The 16,852-nt window shown below is 41.0% G+C and overlaps 2 protein-coding genes and 1 long non-coding RNA gene across 3 annotated transcripts; 2 read left to right on the top strand and 1 right to left on the bottom strand.

Moving 5' to 3' along the window:
- Positions 1-2,417: 2,417 nt before the first annotated feature.
- On the top strand, positions 2,418-15,772 carry LOC109202497 (uncharacterized). Its single transcript, XM_019360154.2, has 6 exons — positions 2,418-2,820; positions 3,125-3,166; positions 13,511-13,768; positions 13,856-14,092; positions 14,181-14,393; positions 14,472-15,772. The coding sequence occupies exons 1-6, from the start codon at positions 2,715-2,717 to the stop codon at positions 14,546-14,548; spliced, it is 933 nt and encodes a 310-aa protein (XP_019215699.2). The 5' UTR covers positions 2,418-2,714; the 3' UTR covers positions 14,549-15,772.
- LOC112846292 (uncharacterized) lies at positions 4,990-5,801 on the bottom strand. Its single transcript, XR_003219196.1, has 2 exons — positions 5,718-5,801; positions 4,990-5,273 (listed from the first exon to the last, which is right to left on the bottom strand). It is a non-coding gene; the product is annotated as an uncharacterized LOC112846292 (long non-coding RNA).
- LOC102082917 (high affinity immunoglobulin gamma Fc receptor I) lies at positions 5,182-6,362 on the top strand. Its single transcript, XM_019359519.2, has 4 exons — positions 5,182-5,321; positions 5,415-5,657; positions 5,741-5,974; positions 6,052-6,362. Exons 1-4 carry the CDS (start codon positions 5,204-5,206, stop codon positions 6,141-6,143), a joined length of 687 nt encoding a protein of 228 aa, XP_019215064.1. The 5' UTR covers positions 5,182-5,203; the 3' UTR covers positions 6,144-6,362.
- Positions 15,773-16,852: the final 1,080 nt, after the last annotated feature.

The raw sequence follows: 16,852 nt of genomic DNA, 5'->3' as shown, positions 1-16,852 counted from the left end.
TACGGACAATTTTAAGTTTTAGATTTTAAATATGCTATATACATTTCAATGGGAGTAACAGGAAAATGAAATGTAGCTGATTTTACTACAGAGTAGGACGGATTGTAGGATAGCAAACATCGTCGGAAAACACATTTCCAACACTGCAGGTTACCTGGTGTAATGTTTTTCAGCTAAAAAGAAACATGGTCTGACTCCTACCTAAATTTATAAAGAGTAACTGAAGGTTATATGCAGGTAATATGTCCTGTTTTAAGCCAGGCACTTCCACCTCCGCTCCGCTGCGTCTCAGCCACCATCGATCTGGCAGAAAGGGCGCTGAAGCACCCCCAAAAATGGGCTAAAATCGCTCCTGCTCATAGAGTGTCACCCCCAACCTCAACCTCTTAGATGGCTCCATTTAAAAACAAGATCACAAGCAGGCACACTAGGATCAGGCTGGACTCTCCAAGTCATCAGCCTGTGAACCCTGGGAGAACATCACTATCAGTGCAGCACCCCTCCAACCCCTCCAACCAGACCTTTATGGCGGCGTCACCAGCTGGAAGCCAATCCTCTCCAAAGGACACCTGAAGCACTCCTAAGTCATGATAGCTAAATCCTGAACTCCAGGTCTGACTTTGGCACAATTCCCAAAGAAGCATGGCTGAGTCACTGTGACTTCACTAATACCATCCTCAGAGTCAAACACATGCTGCACAGGTGTTGTGAGACCATATCAGTGAGACCATGAAACACAGGAGAGACTTCCAGAAAAATTCAGTAAGAGTCCTGGATGGTCCCCCTATAATCTGGACCTGTTTCTGCAGATATCTGAGAGTCAACGATGTGTACTGATGGTGTCCATCCAGCCTGGCTGAGCTCAAATGATCTGAGGAGAAGAGCCTCCAAAGGAAAGGTGTGCCAAACTTACAGGCCATCACCAAACCCTGGCCTTCTCTGACCACATGCACGTATGCAGCTGTGGAAGTCAGTAAACATCAACCTCTGAGTCAAACTCACACTCTGAATCAGAAGCCAAACCATGGTTTTAGTGGAAGAACTCAAAGTTAGCAAACCAGAGGTACACTCATTGGCCCAAACAGTCACACCTGGATTCAATGAAATGAAAAGCATCAGTTAGGGTTATATATATATATATATATATATATATATATATATATATATATATATATAACCCTAACTGATGCAGTGAGTGGCTTTTCATTTCTTAAGCAGGTCAGCTGATCACCTGAATACATGAATGTTTTGTTCCATGTGAGGATTTCTGCTTTTCTGGTGGTCCAGGCTATTCCAAGATGCCATCACCAGGCTTCATCACACTCCAACTGTGAAAGTGTGGGTCAGGGAGATTCACCACCACAGACCCGAACCCCACAGAGAACATTTGGAAGAAGACTTTATGCGCAGCTTACCGAAACGATGCTACAGCTAATGCTAAAGGCAGTCAATGACCGCCTCTAAATCAGACCCGACCAACACAGACTGAAAGTTCATCAGTTCCCATCATAAGTCACGGCTCGCCATCCCGACACCTTTTAAGGAAAAAGATGAAGCAGGAAAAGAAACAGAAACAGTTTCAGGAGCATCATGTAGAGATGTGCAGGATAAAAATACAAACTGAGAGTCGCAGCACTGTGCAGGACCAAAATCTGACACTGCAGAGGAAATGGACATATATTTAAATCCACACCGAATATCTGAACATGTCCAAATACTACAAACCTTCAGCTAACCTGTCAGTCCAACAGTGACCCAGAGCAGACATCCAGATCAACAAAAGCAGAAAACACCAGAAGAAGGTGAAAGTTTTAGATGGATCCATCTGAAATCTGTGGGGTGACCTGATGAGGGCGCTCATAGAGCTGCAATGTTCCTGCAAACAACATGGCCAAAAATCTAAAGGTGCGTCTACAGAGTTTGAGAAGCACCTTTAGGGGTCTTCACCTGAATGCAACCAGGTTATTGTAGGTTTTTATTTTATCTCCTTTAATGTTCCAGCCCAGTTCAGGGCGATGGTGAAGTTAAAGGTGGAAAGGTTCTGGAGTGATTAAGGTGAGTTTCCAGACATTTCTGCTGACTCAGTGATCCTGTCGTTCTCTCTGACTGTGACTATGATGAAGCACAGTTGAGGCCACATGGATATGCTGCTGTTTTGTAGGTTTCTTTCAGATCTGTGACTTAAAACGCTGTCAGCATGTTTTATGATGGACACTTTAAAATGTGATCTCACCCCAACCGGTCGTGGCCGCCCCTCCCTGAGCCTGGTTCTGCTGGAAGTTTCTTCCTGTTAAAAGGGAGTTTTTTCTTCCCACTGTCACCAAAGTGCTTGCTCATAGGGGGTCATATGATTGTTTGGTTTCTCTGTATGTATTATTGTAGGAGCTACCTTACAATATAAAGTGCCTTGAGGTGACTGTTGTTGTGATTTGGTGCTGTGTAAATAAAGCTGAATTGAATTGATCTCTGAGCTAAGAGTGAAATAATGTCTCTGTTTGGCAGAACAGGATCTGTACCCACACACCAGGAGGAGGTCACTTGTTATGATTAAGATGCTGGATTACATGAAAAAAAGATCATTTAATAATGAACTTGTGATGTTGGTGTAACAGAGGGATTCTTCACTTGATGACTGATTTCTGCAGTAACAGGCACATTTTGACTGAGCTCAGTCAGACGGGTAGTGAAAGTGTTGGAGCAGAGGGACGTGTTGAATGTGTAACAGGGAAGTGATGAAGCTGAAAGCGTCTCTGCTGCTCAGACTTCAGACTCTCAGTCGTCACTCAGACATGAAGACTGCGTCCGTCTGTCTGCTCCGGGGTGAGTGAACATGTATTCCTTACAGCTTCATCCAACACGCGCTCAGACAGCACGTCTGCATGAGTGCATCAGGGTAGCTTCCACTGATGTATCACCTGAGTATCTGCAGCCTGCAGGTACATGAGCTCAGATCATGTACCCGTTCTGCTCAGAGTCGGGATGAGGTTCTTGGTTCTGGTTTTCCTTCCGTCGAGGAACATAAACATCCTAAAACAGCATCATTTCTGAACCCTAACTGAGCTTTCATTGACCTCTGACCCTCAGTGACCTCTGACCTTTAGTGACCTCTGCCCTCCTGTTGCAGGCGTGTGTGTGCTGCTGCTGTCTGCACCGACTGTTTCTGCAGGTGAGTCTTTTCTAAGTTTATATTTATGATTTCAGGTGCAGAGACAGTCTGCAGTCATTCCTCTGTGACAGAACAGAGTGCGTTTTATATACACTGAGCCAATACTTACTTCTAAATGTTTGTCTGACAGTAGTAATCCCACTCTACTGGACAATACAGTTACATGTTTACTTATTTTTACAGAGTTATTCATTCTTTTGGAAGTGACCTAAAATTCTGGTTCTTCATATAAGTTATAAATCTTTTTAAATATGGCCTTATGCACAATGTTCTCCACCAGCTGTAATTTTTCCATTAATACATTTTTACTGCCTTATAGTCTTTAAAATAATCAAATTGCTGTTCGCCGGTCTTAATCTTAAGGAAAGCCCTTTAAAGAGGTCCCTCATTGACCCTGTAGTCACAGACTTACAGTAAGTTGTAGATTTTGTAGAGAGTATAATTTACCAGAGCAAATATCCGTCTGTCATCATCCTTGTTTCCAAGTATCAGGATGGTTCACAGATGCATTAAAGAACAACACATCCACCCTTATTCACAATATAATCTGATATTTTTGGTAATAAGGGTTAAGCATAAAACATCCTCGCTTTTACTTTTTGTGTTATGGTGTACGTATAATAAATGGTTCGTAGGAAAAAGTCCAAATTTATAAATATCAACAGTGTTAAGACAGAGATGATTAAAATAAGCAAACATTTTGTTAATAATTTTACGCAGGCACGGGTCTTTTATTATGACATAAACAGTAATAATTGTGAAAAGGACGGTCAGTCATCCCATGTCACATAACACGGACCTTATATAATGATTTTTAACTTCATATATCAAATACTTTTCAAGATACTTTATAAAAATATCACATTGCAAAAGACACATAGTGACAGTTCCTGAATTGTACTGTACATGAAACATAAACATAAAATTCTCAGACACAAAAATAAAGAAAATCCTTTTTTCATTCAACTTTCCTGTATGAATTAGGGCGACTGCAGTGATGCAGACACTGACGGATGCCGGTCCGTCATGGTGAAGAGAGAGCCGTTGATTTATCAGTCGATCTGCATCCCTACCCTCACCCATTCTCACAAACTCTGGCTTTGACCGAAAGAATAAGATTGTGGATGCAAACGACGGAAATGAGTTTTCTCCAAGGTGTGGCTGTCAGAGTTAGCCATAGGATGAGGAGTCTGCTATCTGCAATCTGCTATTCCTCCATGTTAAATTAACCAGTTGAGGATGTCCGGGAATCTGTTAAAGAAGCCTACTGGAGCTAGGTGTTTCGGGCATGTCCCACTGAAAGAGGTCTCAGGGAAGACCAAGGACATGCTGCAGAGATTCTATATCTCGGCTGGTCTGGGAGCACCTTCGTGTTTCCAGACCACTCGGGGGCCTGAAAGCTAAAGGCGCTGCTTTACATTTTACTTTTAAAACAAGTAACAGAAACTCAGTTTTGCTTAAAAAAATAATGAATAAAATCTGAAGCAATGTTATTTTTATTTTGACGGTGGGTTTTAGAAAGAGTGACGTTGTCAAGAAGGTAAAAACTTTTGATGAATGTTTTAATGCATGTTAAATTATTCAGGTAAAGACATTGATTCTCTTAAAATGTTTCTCCCAATCAAAGCACTATGTCCACATGAGCCCTATTGCCCAAGGATCTGAAATTGGACTCTTAAGCAGACTTTTCATATTTTTGTATTTTATTAGCAGAGGTTGGCTTGGGCCCCATCAGGATTCTAGTCCTGGATTCTGGTCCTGAAGGTCTCATGATTAATGCCCACCCTGAATCTGCTTTCTCCTCCTTTACAGTTGTAACTCCATGTGTCGCTGGCGACCTTTGTTCTAACAATTTCCTCTTTCTGTCCTCCAGTCTATCTGTCTGCCAGTCCTAACTTTCAGCAGTTCTTCAGTGGACCCACATCCGTGTCTTTGGGCTGCGTTGATGATGACGATGGACAGGAAGTTGACGGATGGACGGTGAGGAGGACCAGAGGAGGACTCACTGAGGACTGTGGAGCAGCTGAAGACTTTGTGATGATTGACAGTTTGTGTCTTCTGGATCGTAACTCGTCCTACAGTGGAAACTTCTGGTGTGAAAGCTTATCTGGAGAGAAAAGTGATGAAGTTACCATCAGTGTGTCCAGTACAGAAAGTGAGATGTTCCAGCTGTGTCTCTGTCTCTGTGTGACTCTGCTCTGATGGTGGAGCTGTGTCTCAAACATTACTCTGTTTTATTGTTATTCAGAAAAAGGTGTGATCTTGGAGATCCCTGTACTTCCTGTGAGACCAGGAACTGGTGTCATTCTACAATGCAAGAAGAAGAACGGTGACACAGTTCCATCTTATTTCTTCATGAATGGACGTCTGGTTGGACCTGGATCTACATCGGAGTACAACATCAGAAGAGCCCAGTACTCTGATGAAGGTCTCTACTGGTGTGCTACTGATACGTTTGGAGAATCTCCTCAGAGCTTTCTGAGGGTCAGAGGTCAGTACAATGACATCACTTCCTGTTTAAAGACCTGGCCTGCTCAGCTAACTCATTTACCTGTTTCATCATTTCTCCTGCAGGGTCTCCTATAACGTCTCTTAAAACATCCGTCTCTCCACCTCCAGTTTCTGAGACCAATTCTTCCCTTTCCACTTTGCTTCTTCCAAACAATTCTTCCTCCCCTCCTCCTCCTCCTCCTCTTCCTCCTCCTCCCTTTGTGTCTTGGATCAGAGTCATCTGCCACCTGTTGGCCTTCTGCCCGTACTGCATCTGCACCATCCTGCTCCTGTCCATCTGCTGCAGCAGGAGCTCAGGTACAAACTCAAGCAGATTCTCACATAAACACTTTGATCACATCAACACTGTCCTGATTTCTCCACTCTGCCCACAGGTAACAAACATGCTGTCTCCATGGAGACGCCCCTGCGTGACGCGGAGTATGATGACATTGTTGCTGATGTCACCACTGAGCACGTCTTCTAAGCTGATAGATCCTCTGAGGAATCTGAAAGTGTCCAAAGCTGTAAACTCTGTTCACTGATCAATCAATAAGCTGTCAAATTGATTTCTGAAGTATTGAATCAAAGTGTAAAAACATGAATCTGACTAATTTATATTCACAGCTGTTTGTTTCTGTGATGTTTTTGTGCTTTAACTGGATCCAACCACAATAAAAGATTCAAACATCAAAGACGTGTGATTGAGACGAGCTGCACAGGACTAAAGGGGAACATCATCAGGAAACTGCACTCATAACACACTAAAATAACCTATAGTAGCAACCGCATTGAAACATCCACAGACCAACCAGGAGAGAGCACACAGAGCAGAACTCATCTCATTGGCTGGACGCTCACTTCTATTTAAATCTTATGAAAACAGCTCCGTCATACCTGAACACAACACTTCTGCTCTCATGTTCTATAACTGGAGCTTTAACATCAACAACACAAACATCTGACATGATTATAATGAGATATTTTATTATATCATCTTATTATAAGATGCTCATTTATAAGGTGCAGAGCAAACATGCTGAGAGGAGTCAGAGGTCAAAGTTCAGCCGTCTCCTTTTGTGGCTTGATTCTCCTGTGAGCAGAGAGAGGATCTGAAACTGCAGCAGGAACTGTTGATCAGGAACCTTTGAACAGTTTCAGATAATGATGACTTTTTAATATTTCATGAATTTATTAAGAAAGAAATGAATCACAAACCAGGTCTTTATGTCTTTAGGAAATGTTTGTATAATGAACTAGTGGATTTGTGTCATCTAGCTTTTGGATCAGTAAAGCTGGGTATCATCTGCATAGCAATGAACAAATGCAGTGTTTTCTAATAATACTGCCTGAAGGAAGTATGTACAATGTGACAAGGTACTGGTCCCAGCACAGAACCCTGAGGAACTCTGTGACAAGCATTCATTCATGAAAATCATCATAAAATGGGGAAAACCAAGAGTATAACAATATAAAGTGATTAAAATAAATGAAAAAAGAAAACACTGACACTGAGCAAACACACAAAGAGTCACAGAGTCAGGTTTGTGTTCCTGTCAGGCTGAAAACAAACCTCTGCAATGATCCGGCCTTTGCTAAACTCTCTGATACATGCAGTACTGTGAGGCTCCACCAACAGCACACAGGGATACCCAATGGGATCAAAGGGAAGTGATGAAAGGGAAGCTGAAAGCGTCTGACACAGTCAGTCAGCATCCAGACAGCATGAAGGCTGCAGCTGCCTCTCTCCTCCTGCTCGGTGAGTCCCACCTTCCCACAGTCATTTAAGATTAGCTAGTAAATAACAATTAGCTAATGTTGTTCATGAGACTAAAGTCAGTGTAAATATGATATGGCCAATATTATAGTTATTATATTAATCATTATAAGTTACTACAGCAGTGAGTTTGAACTCTCAAATCAAATCACTTCTATTGTCACGTCACATGTGCAGGTACACTGGTACAGCACATGTGAGTGAACTCTGTGTCAAATACTGAGCTTCAGTAAAGATTCAAGTTCCAGTTATTTATATTTCCTATCACCTTAAATCTTCACTCAAAGACACTCAAGTATCTCTGACAGTGTATATACAGATTTATTATATATAAGAGACAAATATTGTTCTTTTAATATGTTGGCATTACTAAATTTGGCTCAATGCTCACATATATGTGTAAAAAGAAAATGTACGAGCTGTGATAACTGTTTCTGATAGAATGAAGATCAGACTGATATATTAAAAATTCCTTTATTGGGTGAGAAAATCAGACCATGTCATAACTGCTTTAAGTCATACAGAATAGATATCAGAGCCTTAAACAGGCTGACTTCTGCTAAATGGGCCAAACTGGGCAGAAAGTAAACAAACACATAACATCCTTATAGAATATGATGTAACACTATAGATCAACTTAGCTCAGAATATATAAAGCATATAAACAATTACAGCAATATGATGCAACAAACACAGCAGTGCTACTAATCCAAAATACTCAAAGCTTCATAGAACTGAAACAAACATTTATTTTTAGCTCCATTCTGCTGCTGATACATACTTTAGGTTTCTGAATATTAAACTTGTTGCTGCCTTTCATAGTGTGTAACTTGAAGGCCCTGAGTACTTTCTCCCACACTGAAAACACTGGGATGATAACATTATTTGAACATTACCCAATAAGACTGATTCAGGACAGACAATTAGTTATGTTAAACTTTCCTAGCAGTCCTTCACAAACAGGGAACAGTCTGTCTATTCTCTCCATCTGTCAGCTGCTGCTGGCTCTTCCTCCTCCTCTTCCTCACACACTGCTGAGTTTGTCCTGGTGGATCATCAGGGGTGCAAAGCCTCACAGATGATGTGCAGCAGTGGGTCCCTCAGTCTGTCCTCACTCTGGACACTTGCAGTTGTCACACATGGAAATCAAATGTGTGATAAGCTGCAGGATTCAAACACAAGTGTAACTTATAAATACATGTTCATACTTTTATTCCACAATCAGAGAGAAAGAAACAGAGAGAGAGTGCAGGACAGACAGACAGGTGACAGTCTCAGGTGTACACACTGCTACAAAACAGCACAGAGAAGGAGGATTTAGTGTTTGTGTTATTACGAGTGCTGAACAAGAAGAGTTCCAGATGGTCCAGTGGACACATGTGTGACTCCTGTGATTAAAGCATCTTTCTTTCAGCTTAACGAGTGAACCGTCAGCTCGTTCAAACACACGTTAAAGTCCGTTTGGCTCGACACCACCGAACAGAGGCAGCAATATAACATAGCTAACATTAACAGTGCAGTGAATCCTGCTTGTGCCGTCATATTCAGGACTGCAAACCGAGCAGCATCACTGACTTTCAGCTTGTTGTGTTTGTGGATATATGACTGACTTTAATTATCCATAAAATCATCACATTCTCTGTAAGATTAAGGTCAGCTATTGTATTATTATATTTTAAAGGCTTTAAAACAAAGTAAACGCTGAACGTACAAACATCACTAATGTCACATAACTTTGCCGACATGTGGCCAACAGTAATATTTTAATGTTCCTCATTATTAAACATTTGCACATAAATAAGTGACATCATATTCAGTACTTACGTTTAACAGTTCACTCTTCGGCCGCTGCGCTTCTGCCGTCTGCGGCAAAATTATCCACACCCACCGCCGCGCTATGAATTGTGGGATATGTTGGGCCACGAAGTCTACACCGCCACAGCCTTAAAATTCAGGGAAATAAAGGACGCATTTGAGGGCCGCATTTCGAGCAGCCTTTGAATTGGGACAGCCTTCGGCGCGCCGCTGTGACGTAATCGGCCTTAAAATGCGGCCTTTAAGGCTGCAGACCCTGAATTGGGATACAGCCTCTGTGTCAAACTCAGTGACCATCATTTACGTCCTGTCACTTCCTAAAGGTAGAATCCCAACATCTGTGACTGGTGCTTTTGGACTGTACTGACTCTTTTTCATAGTTCTAGTAAGAGCTGAAGGTAGTACACCTGTTTGTTTGTATGTGCACACAGGAACTGGGCCCATTGTTTTACTCTGAGCTGTCTGTAGATGTTTGTGTCCACAGAACAGCTGTCTGCTGTGATGCTTCTCAGGAACACAGAGTAACAGCCTCCTCTGTTACAATCAGCTCAGTCGTCTCTCTTTACTGTATTTCACTGATGGAACAGGAACTGTTCTTCAACATGATATACTCAGGCTGTGTCAGTCACTGACCTCTGATGCTCTGTGACCTGTAACCCTCAGTGACCTCTGACCTCCCATTACAGGTCTGTGTGTCCTGCTGCTGTCTGCACCGACTGTTTCTGCAGGTGAGTAGATGGAAGTGCGGCTTCATCAAATCTGTTGTTGTTTGGCCTTTTTAAGTTTTATTTAACTATTAGACATTTAAACTTGAAGTTTCAGGTCCACAAGTTCAGTTACTGTAAGAATAACTTGTTTTCTTTTTGGCATGAATGCTAGTTAGTTAACAGGACTAAAAGTTAATGTTGCAGCTAAGTTGTGCTCCACAAACTGAGAGAACAATTTCCTGCAGACTGATTCTTTGCTGATTTGGAATAGATTTGCACAATAATTGCAAAAGACCACCAAAGAACAAATTAAGTTATTTTATTTACATTAAGCATTGACTCAAACTCAGAATATGAATATCTGACGATATGTCAGAGGCATGTGTGGTCCTTTAAAATCTGCCTGTGCCTCAAAACTATGTACTGATTTTAAAATGGTCTTTAAAAGTAATAGAAGAAAAAATCCATAAACAAAGCTAATTATGCTGATGACACATTCGCATTTTTGACAGTTATATTTGATGATTTAAAGGATTTATGTTTTTATAGTCTTTAACAGTGTTGGGCAAGTTACTTTGAAAAAGTAATTAATTATAGTAACTGAGTTAGTAACTGAGTTACAATATTCTAAAAGTAATTAATTACTTGAAAAGTAACTATTGCGCTACTTTAAAAAAAACGTTTAACCCTCTGGGGTCCAGGGTATAATTGGCCATTTTTAACTACTCTTGATTTTCTCTCCACATTTTACCTTTAAAAACAGTTTATTTGCCTTGTTTGGTATCATTCTTTTCAGCACAACCTCACGTGTCTGAATTTACAGTTTTGTTTTCATTTTGACATACTGTATTAACACAATTGATCTAAAATCAGATAAAAAAACATAAAATCAGAGTAGAAAAAGTTATATTTTTTACTGTAACAACCACAAACATGTTTATTGAATCATATTTCATAACTTTAAATGCAAATATAAATTGTCAATTTTAAAATCCTATGCACAAGTTTTGCAAACAACAAAATTATTTGCATCCATTTACCTTGATTTTTTAAATAACCATTTCAAACTATTTACAGAACAATCAGCTGTTCTTCAATAAGATGCCACACAAATTATTTGTGCCACTCCAAAAACAAAATTTCTGTCCACTATAAAGGAGAACATCACAGCCTGATACCTGCAGGTCTGACAGCAGCAGGTGTATCACTGCTGTTTCTACCTGGAGACAGCAGTCGCCTCATTGTTGTGACACACAACACACAACTATCCACAACACTGCACACTAACTACACAAGACAACACATTAACTACACACTCCAAACACGCTAAACGTCACAAATCTCTCACATCTCAAAACTCGCTCTCTCTCCCTTCCCATTTTTTCTTTTTTTGCTCATAAGCAGAGAGGTCTCGCTGCGCTGTCCTTAGACAGTAAACGTGACGAAACTATTGAGGAAAAAACGCCGCGTATATATTGTTTATCATGACTCTGGTTTTACGTGGCCTATCGACACAATTTAAAAACTGGTATATGTCACCGTGTTGCTTTGTCTTTAAGTGGTCATGTGATTGACTTACCACGACTACTTTATTCTTCCTCAGTCAAACAGCAGCACTCATGCGATTGTTTTGCCCCGTTAGCTCCAGGTGTTGTGCTAGACAGTGATCGTGATTACCGTCCGCGGGAGCGCGCAGCTGCTTAAAGCTGTAGCGTCCAGATTACTTACAGCTGCTTCCATGCAGCTGATATAAGATGCGGTAAGCTGAACACAGCTTCAACCGTCTGTCTGTTGAAAAATAGTAACGGACCGCGTTTTCTTGTTAGTAACTGTAACGCCGTTGTAACGATGGGAATAGTAATTAGTTAGATTACTCGTTACTGAAAAAAGTAACGCCGTTAGTAACGCTGTTACTTGTAACGCCGTTATTCCCATCACTGGTCTTTAATACTAACTGTCAAAACATTTATAGCCACAGAGGTTATTTTTATTTACACTTTAGTTTCATCTCTGGTTAACTGAGCCATACTTTATGTGTGCTGGTACATTTCTTAATATATTCTGAACTAAATGAGGTAAAAACCATGCTGCACCAGTTGCAGGCGTGACAGAGTGCCTTGGCCAACCCCTATTAAAAGGGAGTTGCAGTATTTGAAGCGTGAGGTGACAAAGCATGGATGACAGTTTTCCAAGTTCATGCCTGGACAGCAAAGGCTTTAGCTTCGACAGATATCTGAGATGATAGAATGAAGATTTCACTGCCCCATTTATCTGGCCATCAAAACTAAGTGCAGTGTCAATTTTTACCCCAAGATTAGTAACAGAGCTCTTCAAGTGAGGGGTTGGAGCAGCAAAGTGAACATTTGGGATACCAGAAGAACGATTGGGACCGAATAAAATTGCTTCCATTTTATGTTCATAAAAATGTAAAACATTTTGAGCCATCCATGACATAACATTACTAAGACAATCACGCAGGAGTCCAATCGAGGAGCTATCAGAGTGATTGAAAGGTAGATAAAGCTGGCAATCATCAGCATACAGATGAAATGAAATTTCGTGTTTTCAGAAAATCACACCAAGTGGCAGGAGATACAATGAAAACAGTATTAAAGTGTTCCTGGGTGAGACATGGACATGCCAGGAACACCTCACCGAGGAGATGCTCTGGAGGCATCCTTGTCAGATGCCCAAACCAATGAACAGAATCTGTGACAAAGGGCAGCCCTGGCAGAGTCCAACACCCACTGGGAACGAGTTCCACTTATTGCCAGCTATGCGGACCAAGGTCTTGTAATGGTTTTATGAGGATCTAATGATTCATAGAAATGGGTTCGACTAGCGGACGGACTCTCCTTTCCAGCACCCTAACTTATACAACACTAACTAATACAAACACTAAGACCTAAAAATGAATATTGAACATCAAAATATTGCAGCATGGTATTCTGACAGGTGGCATGGTGGTGGAGATTTGGCACCATCACCAAACACCACAAAGGTTATTATTATTATTTATAAAGGGATCTGATGGTAGTCCACCTCTCCCTTAAATTTGGGGTAAACGTTTTGTAAGTCTCCCAGGTTTCAAGGATGTTCCTTAGAGGGCAAGCCAAATTTCTGGATGAGAACTTTGAAATAAGTGACAGTCTTCTTCATGTGTCGTCTTCCTCGTCTTCTATTGGCTGCTGCTTTAGCTGGTTCCACAGGAGGTCATCTGCCTCCATCTCATCCTATCCCAGCGTCCTCCTCGGTCACACCAACCCTCTGCACGTCCTCCTTCAAGACATCCATGGTTCTTCTTTTTCCCCTGGCATCTCCATAGTTACCATCTTCCACTTATCAGTTGTAGTCAGTCATGCCAAGTAAAGAGTTAATTGGTCTACATCCTGTCAAATTCAAATTACCATGGCAACCATGCCCATGTGAGCTGGCTCCACATTTGGATTCTGGTTTTGATACAGTTCGGTGTGAAGTTTGGTGATCATCGTGACGCTGGTCCTCTCCTCTTTGGTGGTGATTATCTGTCTGTCTGTGTGTCTGTCTGTCCTCCAGTGTCTCTGTCTGTCAGTCCAAACCTTCAGCAGGTCTTCAGTGGATCTTCTTCAGTGTCTCTGAGTTGTGTTGATGATGGACAGACAGTTGATGGCTGGACAGTGAAGAGGACCAGCGGAGGACCCACTGAGGACTGTGGAGCAGCTGAGATGAGTGGAAGTTTGTGCGTTTTGGATCGCAACTCGTCTTACAGTGGAACCTTCTGGTGTGAAAGCTCATCTGGAAAGAAGAGCGATGATGTGTCCATCAGTGTTTCAGGTACAGTGAGATGTTCCAGCTGTGTCTCTGTCTCTGTGTGACTCCAATCTGATGGTGGAAGTCTGTCTCTGTTTACCTACTATTCAGAAAAAGGTGTGATCCTGGAGATCCCTGCACTTCCTGTAAGACCAGGAAGTGATGTTACTCTGCAATGCAAGAAGAAGACTGGTGAAACAGTTCCATCTTTTTTCTTCATGAATGGACGTCTCCTTGGGTCTAAAGCAGGACACGTTATCCCTAATGTCAGGCACTCTGATGAAGGTCTCTACTGGTGCGCTTCTAACACATTTGGATCATCTCCTCAGAGCTTTCTGAGGGTCCGAGGTCAGAACACTGACGAAACTCCCTGTTTAAAGACCTGACCTGACCTGCTGAGCTCACTCATTAACCTGTTTCATTATGTCTCCTGCAGGGTCTCCTATCACTACTCTCAGAAAGTCCGTCCCTCCACCTCCAGTTTCTGAGGCCAGTTTTTCTCTGTCCACTCTTCCTCCTCTCACCAACTCTTCCTCCCCTTCTTCTCCCTCTGTGTCTTGGATCAGAGTCATCTGCCACCTGTTGGCCTTCTGCCCGTACTGCATCTGCACCATCCTGCTCCTGTCCATCTGCTGCAGCAGGAGCTCAGGTACAAACTCAGGCAGATACTCACAGAAAACACTTTGATCACATCAGCACCGTCCTGATTTCTCCACTCTGCCCACAGGTAACAAACAGGTCGTATCCATGGAGACGCCATTGGATGTTGACGAGTATGATGACACCACTGAGCATTATGTCTGAGCTGATGGATCCTCTGATAGAATTAAATGTTTCTAAAGCTGAAAACTCTGAAGTCCTCACTCTGAGTTTCTCAATCAGAACCTGATCTGTTCACTGATCGATCAATAACCCTCAAATTACTGATGAATTACTGAATTATTGGATGAAAGCTTTGTTTGACATTGTTAGCATCTTCAAACACTGAAATCTCTGTGCACCTCTCTAAAGTTATTTACTGCATTTTAAGTATTTACCACTGATTCCCAACCTTTGGGAGCCACGGCACATGTTTCACATTAGAAAAATCACACCACCAACAAAAACGTCACAGAAAGTATATTGATAGCTTTTCCCTGCACACCAGGTACAGTGGTACTGGCTCGGTTTGTCCCCAGTGTACCAGTTTTACTTTCTTCTGACCACTGCTCATGCTAGGACCTTCATCTGCGTCTGAGTTTTCTCCAGGACCAGCAGTGTGCACGACCTCTTTAAAAAAAATGATATTTTAATGCTCAGATCTCAATATTGTTGTCATCCACGAATTTTCGGTTCCATGGATAAAAAGATAAAATTAAAACGGATTGTATTCCATTAAGATTCCAAATTACAGTTTTTTACTTTCATTCCTGAAGAGGAACTTTACATTTTTGGGGTTTTTTTAGAAGTCCAGTGTGCCAGCTCAAATTTGGTTTTATAAAAAACAAATTCAGTTTCCAAAAGGTAATACAGGGAGAACTCAGCGAAAACGAGTGTTTGATGACAGGAGGTTTAATAAGTGTGTTGATCAGTGTTTGTGGAAGCTCTGACAGAGTTAGTTCAGTTCTGAAACTTTACTGTGGCCTCACAGCTCTTCTTCTACTGTGTCATCGAAGAACCTTCAAACTCTCTGAGCTGTTTTTCCTCCTCAGTCCTGTTTGATGACAGAAAGCAGTCAGAATGCACCAAACTGTATCCTAATCTCACGTCTGATGATGATGGTTATTAACACATTATTTATCAACTTGTTTCTTTACTAACAAACAAATTATTTGAACATATCAGCAAATAGCAGATTGTAGAAAAGCAAAATAGTAACCCTTTAACTCCAAGTGTCTCATATTTGATGCATGAGTTTTTCACACTTCTACATCGTCAATGTCATTTTACATTTTAAACAATAACCTGCTGGATGCAGCAAATGTAATACAAATTAAAACTCAAATAGAGAAATGACTTTTACATTTTTTAAGTTCTGTTTTTTATGTTTCATCAGAAGGCTCAATAAACATTCAATAAAAAAAACTTTATTTTCTGGCTATTATTTCATAGTTAATGTTTTTAACGGCACAGAAGCTAAACAAAAGTCATCCAAGGTCAGTATGCAATGACATGAGTCAACATCACACTGCTCTGCTCTGTTTTTTCATTTAATTTTTCCATTAAGTATTTAATCATTCATTATTTTGACACTGTTGATTTGTTTCACACAGTCTGTTCTGTGTGGTGACTTCAGCCGTCTGTGAGTGTTTATTAATACGGTGCTTTAACCGCCATCATCTTCTTCAAGGCATCAGTGACACAGAGTGCACAGGTCAGGTCAGGCATCTGTTTGTCTTCCCAATAAACACGTTAGAAAGAGACCAAACCAACAAAACCTCTGCTTCAAACACTAAATCCATCCATTCTCTTCTGCTTGTCGCTCGAGCCCTCGTTTATCCCTCGTTTCAAACAGCTTCTGGATGTTACCTGGCTACTGTCTACTGTGTCTTTTAATATTATCATCTAATAAATCCATGAATTTCATTGCATGTAATTGAATAAATGATGAATTTGTTGACTTTAGAATTAGGAGTCAACTTTATTGTCATTACACATGTATAAACAGGGACTGAAATATAATTTGCATCTAATCAGACGTGCAAGAGCAGTAAGTGCAATAAGAGCAGATTATATGCAGATAAGGATAGTGTGAACGGTGGGAACAGTTATGAACAGAATATGTACAAATAAGCTAAGTATACAGATGTTTATATTACTATACAGAAAGCAAATATACTGATGTAGTACGGACAATGTACAGATATACAAGTCAAGTGGCTTTATTGTCATTTCAACCATGTGCAGTGGTACAGTACAGAGTAAAATGAGACAGCTTTCCTCTGAGACCCTGGTGCTACGCATGACATATAACAGACAAACACATGACTACGTAAAGTACAATGTGCAAAAAATTGCAAATAAACAAGACAACACAGTGCAATGGAAATGTGCAAAATGCTAAGTATTTTGCAAAAGTAACTTGGTGTGTGTGTGTGTGTGTCAGTCTAGTCACTGAGTGTTCAGGAG

This window comes from Oreochromis niloticus, linkage group LG3, assembly GCF_001858045.2.
Source record: "Oreochromis niloticus isolate F11D_XX linkage group LG3, O_niloticus_UMD_NMBU, whole genome shotgun sequence".
NCBI classification, from domain to species: Eukaryota; Metazoa; Chordata; class Actinopteri; order Cichliformes; family Cichlidae; genus Oreochromis; species Oreochromis niloticus.
This window is presented reverse-complemented; position numbering and strand designations above follow the sequence as displayed.